This window comes from Pogona vitticeps, chromosome 3, assembly GCF_051106095.1.
Source record: "Pogona vitticeps strain Pit_001003342236 chromosome 3, PviZW2.1, whole genome shotgun sequence".
Lineage (NCBI taxonomy): Eukaryota > Metazoa > Chordata > Lepidosauria > Squamata > Agamidae > Pogona > Pogona vitticeps.
This window is the reverse complement of record NC_135785.1, coordinates 15,491,309-15,500,531: the sequence shown is the minus strand read 5'-3', so window position 1 is coordinate 15,500,531 and position 9,223 is coordinate 15,491,309. Positions and strand designations below refer to the sequence as shown.

Below are 9,223 nucleotides of genomic sequence, written 5' to 3'. Positions count from 1 at the left end.
AAATTGTTGTACCTTTGCAAACATCTGCAGTTCATATTAGCAGCTGAAATTGTGGATGTAATAGATTGGAGGTATCATTGCCAAGTCTTTCCTAAAACTGAAAGTAAATATGCATTGGGAATCAGTTTCTGTAGTATTTACTTGCCTTTTTTTAAAAAATGTATCAACAAAAATTGGCAGCAAATCCAAAGTAATTAGTGGGATTAAACTGATATAGAATTGCTGGGATGGAGGAATCCAGCTTTTTTTTTCATTTGGAATTGTTTTTAATGGTAATGGAAGGGGGGGAAGAGCCTTTTCTAGCAGGGCAGATGCTTGTTTTTGCTCTCAGAGTGGTATGCTATCAGTTTTGCACTATTATTATTATTATTATTATTATTATTATTATTATTATTATTATTATTATTATTATTATTATTATTATTATTATTATTATTATTATTATTATTATTATTATTATTATTATTATTATTACTATACAAACTTAAAAATATTAACAACCTAACATATAATTAATGAAACAAAGAGACAAAAAAAATAAAACTACCAACTAAACATCCTTCCTTCCCCTATGGATCAGAGATTTCACCGTCGTTTGGACCTCGAATGTCTTCAAGAGGATTCTGGTGAGCACTGAGTTCGCTACAGACTAAGTTTCCCCCTAAGCTCCTGTCTTTTTTCTGGGCCCAATTATCTATTGGCCTCCAATTTTTCTTTACAAAGTCTCTTGGCTGGTCCTGTAGTGCCTCTGAAAGCATATCTAGTTCTGCAATGTCCTGTAGCTTCTTTAATAGCTCGTCCGTCGTTGGTGTCTCTTCATTCTTCCGTTTTTGGGCCCAGAGTAACCTAGCTGCTGTAAATATATAGAGTAGACTATATTTTATTTTCTTGTCAATAATTTCTGGCATTATATTCAATAATAACATTTCAGGTTTAAAATTTAAAATTTGTTGAACTATTTCTTTTGCCATTTCCCAAACCTATATCCATGACACATTTTAAGGATACTTTCTCCAAGATTCACTGGCTTAATCATTTTATGATTCTCTTTCCACATCTTTATCCATCTTTGTCCATGCATCAATATCAATATTGTACCATCGTCTCCTTCACCCTCTCATTCTCCAAGACATATTCCAATAAGTATGTACTGTATACATTTTTTATTATTATTTTCTCATTAGTGTAGATCCATAATTCATTCACCTGGACTTTCTCCTCAAAAAAGCCCATAATTTTGACCTCCATAACATTGACCTCCAATCTGTAGCTAGACCTAGTTTGTCCAGATATTGCTTGTCTTTTATATTTATTTATTTATTTATTTATTTATTTATTTATTTATTTATTTATTTATTTATTTATTTATTTATTTATTTATTTTATATCCCGCCTATCTAGTCACTTAAGACCACTCTAGGCGGCTTACAACAAGTGTGATGCAATATAATTAAAACAATTTTTAAAAGGGGACAAACTTTGGACAAGATGGAACAGACACTAGGAGAGAGGGGGGGGAAAAGGGGAAATCAGGAATTGGTTGAGGGGAAGGCCTGCCGAAACATCAGTGTTTTTAGTTGTTTTTTAAAAATACCCAGCGAGGGAGCCGCGCGAATGTCTGATCTTTAGTTAATAAATCTTTATACTGTATGTGAGTAATGCTCCCTTCTGATTCAATACTTTCAAAGAGACTGTTTCTATTGGAGCTACCCATATGGGAATTTTCTTGTAAGTTTGTGTTTGAAATTTTTGCTATACTAAGCATAGCGCCTTCCTCAGAATATGTACTGCAAAATGTGAATGTTCTTTATATTTCCCATACCACACATATGCATGCTAACCCATTTTTAGATCATGACCCTCTAATTTCAATAATCTTTGATTTTCTAATGTTATTCATTCTTTCATCCAGAACATAGCATATGCCTTATAATATAATAGCCAATTTGGTAGCCCTTAACCCCCTCTTTCTTTTAAATCTTGCAGTATTCTAAGTTTTATTCTTAGTTCTTGGCCTTCCAGACAAATTTTGAAGTCAGACTGTCCAGATCCTTGAAATATTTATAATTTAATAAAATTGGTAAATTTTGAAATAAAAATAACAGTTTTGGTAGTGTCATCATTTTTATTGTTGGGATTCTTCCCATCATAGAGGTTTGTAGCTTGTTCCATTCTTCCAAGTCTTTCTGAATTTCCTTCTGTGTTGTAAGATAATTTTCTTTCATCAAATTACTTGGGTTTTTTTTAAATAATAACTCCTAAACATTACACTTTCTGTACCTCCTTGAAGTTAGTTTTCAGTACCAGTCTTTCCACGTTTTCTTTCTTTATGTTTTAGTCATAAATTTTGTATTGATATTTATTTATTTATTTATTTATTTATTTATTTATTTATACCCTGCCCATCTAGTGAACTGACTACTCTTGATAGTTTATTTTAAGACCTGTAAAAGCTCTGAATTCTTCTATAGTTCTCATTAATTCTTCCAAACTGTCCAGAGGGTTTTCTAGTATTATTGCTAGATCATCAGCATATGCTTGCAGTTTAAATTCTTCTCCCCTGATTCTGAGACCCTTAATTTCAACATTTCCTCTTATTTGTCTGTTTAGAATTTTTAATGTTAGAATAAATAATAGCGAGGAGAGTGGACAACCCTGCCTTGTGCCCTGTTCAATTTGAATATTTTCAGTTACCTGGCCATTGATTTTGATCTTGGCCTTCTGTTTAGTATATATAGAGATCGGTATAAAGGTTTTTAATTTCTTTTTCAATTTCCAATCTTGCACTTTTAAAATGCTGATTCCACACATGCTATTTTACAGAAGCACTTGAAAGACAATTTTATTTCAGGATTATCAGCATTACGGTATATAGATCAAGATTGTGACCACCACCAACAAACTACTGAGCCAAATGAAATAACAACTAAGATGGTACAGACCTCATTAAATGCTGGAAGTTAGGTTGCTTCAGTCATGAAATAAGAAGCAGAAAGGATAGGTGTTACATACAGCACTGATGTTACCTGTCTGTCATGGGTTTGGAGGGAAAGTTCCATCCTATGGGGAGTGGAAGGCGGGACATCAGGAGGAGGGGCTGTACTGTATATATATGTGGAGCGTGTGTGGAGAAAGAGACACTGTGAGATGCTGAGAGACACTGGGATGTGACGAAGCAGCAGCTGGGAAGAAGAAGCTGTTGTGGGAGTCTGTGTGTCAGACAGGGTACTTCTGTGTGTCAGAGTACCAACCTGATAGGTTCAGGTGTCTGTTGGTTAGCCAGAACTGATAGGTTCAGGGTCTGTGCTTCAAGTTAAGGGTTCTGTGTGAACCAAACTGTATGCTTGTATGAGTGAGAATAAGCCACGTTACTTTATCTATTCACCTGATTGTTTATTTTTCCCTGTGTGTATTTAAAATAAACCTTATTCTTTTTATTGTTTAAAAATCCATCCCTGGTCTGTGTGACTTCTTACAGGGAATGGTTGGTGGCAGCTTAGTAACTGTGTGACATATCCCAGTAGGTCTGGGTTTGTCACATTGATTGGTGGCAGCGGGATTCTGAGGGAGGCCAACTGTCTAAGGCTGATCTGAAGAAATTCCCTGTGTACCACAAGGGAGATTGTCCTGAGGTGTTCTTTTCCTTAGTGGAAAGAGCGTTTGTGGACTTCTCAGTGAGGGAAACTGAGAAGATGACCATCATGCGGTCTTTAATCAGTGGTAGCCTGGCTGAGGTTTATGCCGAGATGCCTGAGGAACTGATGAAAGATTTTGCAGAGTATAAAAAACTGGTGTTTGCCAGACATGGGATAAATGCAGAGCAGCTGAGACAAAGATTCAGGTCCCTAACCAAGAAGCCAGAGCAGACTTTTACCCAAGTGGGGGCCCAATTGGTGAGGCTGCTTGAGAAATGGCTATCGCAGGAGGGAACAGAGACCTATGAGCAGCTTAAAGATTTGATAGCACTGGAACAGTTCTATTCAGTCCTGCATGGGGAATTGAAATTCCAGGTGAGGGAAAGGAAACCGAAATCTGTGGCAGCAGCCGCTGAGATCGCGGATTTTATTTCCCAAATAAGAAAGCCCTTGGGTGAGGGGAAATCTGTAGGTAAACCCAAAGAAGCCTACAGCAAGTACTCTCAGGGACCAGGGAAAAACCAGCAAGGGGGAGGGGCCCATGGTGAAGGGAAGCCCTCAGACATGAAACCAAGACCTCAGATTTTGGAGGGAAAACTAAAACAAGATGAGAGAGAATCAAAATACACCAGAAAATGTTATTTCTGTCAGGGAAAGGGCCATCTAATCTCAGAGTGTGAGAAATTAAGGCAGCTAAAAGGAATGGTGCCTCAGGATTCTAGTGGAACCAAGCCAAAAGCTGTGTTCTGTGTCCAGAGAGAGCAAGGCTCATTGTCACTGAGGGAGCCTGTTGCCATGACTACTCAGTCTGGAACAGCTACCTCTGCTGATCAGGCTGAGGAAAATGGTCCTCTTATAGAGGTAAAGCGCTGCTTGCTGATAAAAACAGATTCTCAGTTGTTTGAGACAGCAGGGGTGGACGTAGGAATACTTGACCGTCAGTATAGGGGGCTGCGGGACACTTGTTCCCAGGTAACCCTGTGCCATCCAGATATTATTCCTCGGGAGTTTATAATCCCAAATGAGAGCATAAAGGTGGCAGGGATTGAGGGGCAGGTAATCTCTCTGCCAGTAGCAGAGGTACCTGTCAACTTTCAAGGCTGGAGGGGAGTTTGGCGGCTAGCGATTTCATCGACTCTGCCAGCAACCGTGCTCGTGGGAAATGACCTGGCTGAACATGTGAAACGGGTGCTAGTGATTACACGCTCACAAGCCACCACAGGGACAGTTCAGGGGGGTAATGATGAGCCAGAGACGGAAGCAGAGGGGAGTTCAGAAGCTGTGGTGGAAACCTTAACCACAGACAGCAGATTTGGACAGGAGCAAAAGGCAGACGCCACTCTCCAAAAGTGTTTTGAACAGGTGACTGACGCCCAGCTAACACCTGAAACCCCAGTGAGATTTCTGGAGAAAAAGGGGATTTTATATAGAGAGACCCTGAGGAATATCTCAAAAGGGGGAGATGGGATCAGAAGTCAGCTGGTGGTACCTGAAAAGTATCGCCCCATGATCTTACAAAGGGGTCACTCTGACATGTTTGCTGCACACTTGGGAGTGAACAAAACACAGCAGAGAATCACACAGAATTTCTACTGGCCTGACATAGGGAAGCAGATCAGGGAGTTCTGTAAACAATGTGATGTGTGTCAAAGGCAGGGGAATAACCGAGACAGGACCAAAGCAAAGTTGTGCCCTTTGCCTGTGATTGACACTCCGTTCAAATGCATAGGGGTGGATATTGTGGGACCTTTGCCCAAGGCCACAAAGAGGGGGAACAGGTTCATTCTAACAATTGTGGACCATGCCACAAGGTATCCTGAAGCCATACCCTTGTCTAACATTGAAACTAACACCGTGGCCGATGCTTTGGTGGGGTATATGTCCAGGATGGGATTTGCCTCAGAGATAATCACAGATTTGGGCGCATCGTTCACATCAAAGCTCATGAAACGCTTATGGCAAATCTGTGGAATTAAGCACAAGGAAACCACTGCCTATCATCCGGAAAGTAATGGGTTAACTGAGAAGTTCAATGGGACTCTCATGCGCATGATAAGGGCTTACTTGGCAGAGAATCCAAACAATTGGGACCAGAAGCTGCAATCCCTTTTGTTTGCTTATCGATCAGTGCCACAAGCCAGTACCGGGTTCAGTCCATTTGAACTTTTATTTGGAAGAAGGGTGAAAGGGCCCCTTGATTTGATCAAACAAAATTGGGAGCAGATCACCCAGGATGACCCACAAGACGTTGTGACTTACATAGACACCTTGATGAATGACCTAAGGAGAAATCTAGAGCTGGCAGCAGAAAACCTGCAAGCTCAGAAGGTCAGACAGAAAACATGGTATGACCGCAAAGCTAGAGAGAGGCACTTTGACCCAGGGGAGGAAGTGCTTTGGCTTAAGCCCTGCAGAGAGAATAAACTGCAGCTCAAATGGGCAGGACCATATAGGGTCATTTCCAAGATGTCAGACCTGAACTACCTAATAGAGCAGGAGGAGAACCAAGCAAGGAGGGTGGTTCATGTGAATGCACTAAAACCCTACTACAGAGGGGAACAGAGGGTTTTATTCGCGATAAAAGCAGCTGAGAGTGAGGAAGCTGAATTACCCTTCTGGGAGGGTAGAGGGGAAGTAAAATACAACCCAGAGGAGGTAAAGATCAGTCCTGCACTCACCCAAGACCAGCAGCACGAACTAAAAATGCTGCTTAGTAAATATCAACAGGTGTTTTCCAACAAGCCGGGGATAGTGAAGGGAGTGATGCATCGGATCCACACAGGGGATGCACCCCCGCAGGCAGTATCCCCATACCGAGTAACGGGACCCTATAGGGACAAGGTGCGGAAGGAGCTGGACGAGATGCTGAGGGAGAACATAATCGTCCCCTCTTCTAGTCCTTGGTCCTCTCCGATAGTCCTTGTGGACAAGCCTGATGGGAGCATTAGGTTTTGTGTCGATTACAGGAAATTAAACCGTGTAACCACTCCTGATGCCTACCCAATGCCCAGGCTAGACAACCTGATTGAAACCATAGGGGGTTGTCGGTTCATCTCATCATTGGACCTGGTAAAGGGATATTGGCAATTAAGAATTGATCCCAGGGATCAAGAAAAGACTGCCTTTTGCAGCCCTTTTGGTCTCTATGAGTTTCGAGTCCTGAGCTTTGGTCTCAGAAATGCACCAGCCACATTCCAAAGGCTGATGGACCAGACCTTGGCAGGGCTCAGTGACTTTACAGTGGCCTACATTGACGACATAGGGATCTTCAGTAATACCTGGGAAGATCACCTGATACACCTGGAGTTAGTGCTGCAGAGGTTAAGTGCAGCAGGGCTAACAGTAAAGGCCAGCAAGTGTCAGCTGGGTAGCCCAGAAATAAAATACTTGGGTCACATGGTAGGGGGAGGAATGATAAAACCCCTGGAGGCCAAAATAGAAGCAGTTCGTGATTGGCCTAGACCCAACACCAAGAAAAAAGTCAAATCATTTCTTGGGTTGGTGGGCTACTACAGAAAGTTCATCCCGAGGTTTAGCGAGATTGCGGCTCCGCTGACCGATCTGACGAGGAAGAAGGCTGATGACCGCATCCCGTGGACCAGCGACTGTGAGGCGGCGTTCCAGAGGTTGAAGGAGGCGTTAATCAACTATCCTGTCCTGCGTGCTCCAGACTTCGACCGGGAGTTCATCATCTACACCGATGCGTCTAACAGCGGGGTAGGAGCAGTTCTGTGCCAGGAGGATGAGAATGGTGACCAGCATCCAGTGTCCTACCTGAGTAGGAAACTTCAAAAAGGTGAGAGACATTTGGCAACCGTGGAGAAGGAGTGTTTGGCCATAGTCTACGCGATCCAGAAGGCCAAGCCTTACATCTGGGGAAGACGTTTTATTCTGTGCACTGACCATTCACCATTGCAATGGTTAAAGACAATGAAAACCCACAATAGCAAACTTATGAGGTGGGCTTTAAACCTACAGGACTATGACTTTGAAGTGAAGGTGGTCAGAGGGTCAGTGAACTGTGTTGCTGACGCCTTATCAAGAAGACCTGAAGAATGAAGACGGCGAAAGAACATGGACTATGTGTATATAATGCTGATAAAAAGTAAAATGTACCTGGTTTTGAATTTGGTTTGTATTAATAAAGGTAAATTGATGTACTGTATATGGTAAAATGTTTAAATGCATATTTGCTATGGTTAACTTGGAGTGTAAGTATGAGTAAGTATAATATGGTATGTATAACTGTTTTTGTGTGTTTTATCAAGGTTGTTTTTTGGTGAAAAGCACCTTAGCTTTCCCCCTACAAAACAACTTATAAAGAGGGGAGGTGTTACATACAGCACTGATGTTACCTGTCTGTCATGGGTTTGGAGGGAAAGTTCCATCCTATGGGGAGTGGAAGGCGGGACATCAGGAGGAGGGGCTGTACTGTATATATATGTGGAGCGTGTGTGGAGAAAGAGACACTGTGAGATGCTGAGAGACACTGGGATGTGACGAAGCAGCAGCTGGGAAGAAGAAGCTGTTGTGGGAGTCTGTGTGTCAGACAGGGTACTTCTGTGTGTCAGAGTACCAACCTGATAGGTTCAGGTGTCTGTTGGTTAGCCAGAACTGATAGGTTCAGGGTCTGTGCTTCAAGTTAAGGGTTCTGTGTGAACCAAACTGTATGCTTGTATGAGTGAGAATAAGCCACGTTACTTTATCTATTCACCTGATTGTTTATTTTTCCCTGTGTGTATTTAAAATAAACCTTATTCTTTTTATTGTTTAAAAATCCATCCCTGGTCTGTGTGACTTCTTACAGGGAATGGTTGGTGGCAGCTTAGTAACTGTGTGACATATCCCAGTAGGTCTGGGTTTGTCACAATAGGTTGTTACAGTTGATCATTCAAGGTAAAATAAATGGGTAAAGAAGTGCAGGAAGGAAAGAACATCTGGCCTGGGAGACTGGATTGGATGTAACACAATGTAATTTTTTGGAATTGCCATGTCCAAAGTCAGAATAGCCATGACAAGCATTGATCTCTGGTTTCAGAAAATAGACGACTGTGCAGAAGGAGCCCAGGAAATAGGCAGGAGGAATGGTAGGGTAGGCTTTGGCTCATCGGCATCCTGGTTCCAAGCTACCAGACTGACTAAAGAAACAAAGGGCTAAGTTAGGCTTTCTAGATGTTATTGAACTGCAGCTTCCAGCATACCTCCCTACTGTGTATGCTTCCAGAACGTCTCCGGAGAACCACACTGTGCCCACCCAGATGTAGGCTAGCACTTTGAAATGTGTCCAGTAAGAAATCATCAGTCAATGAAGCTGGTATCAAAGAGGAATGCTCATAGAATCATTAAGTTGGAAGGGGCCTATAAGGCCATTGAGATCAACCCCCTGGTCAATGCAGGGATACAAAGCAAAGGATCTCTGCCTGGTGGTTATTGTTCCTATACCTCTAAAACCAATCACAGCATAAACTCAAGCACAAACAAGTCTGGTTGCTTCATATTGAACCAGCTGAAGTTTCTTAAAGCTTTTAGGAAGGGTGCCAACTTTCAGAAATGTTTCTGCCGAAAGGCTGTCTTCTAGTTTAGCATTT

The 9,223-nt window shown here is 41.8% G+C and overlaps 1 protein-coding gene across 1 annotated transcript; it reads left to right on the top strand.

Annotated features, from left to right (window-relative positions):
• The first annotated feature begins 3,564 nt into the window (after positions 1–3,564).
• Positions 3,565–8,416, top strand: LOC144587937 (uncharacterized). Its single transcript, XM_078389648.1, has 2 exons — positions 3,565–7,431; positions 7,614–8,416. Exons 1-2 carry the CDS (start codon positions 3,693–3,695, stop codon positions 7,619–7,621), a joined length of 3,747 nt encoding a protein of 1,248 aa, XP_078245774.1. The 5' UTR covers positions 3,565–3,692; the 3' UTR covers positions 7,622–8,416.
• Positions 8,417–9,223: the final 807 nt, after the last annotated feature.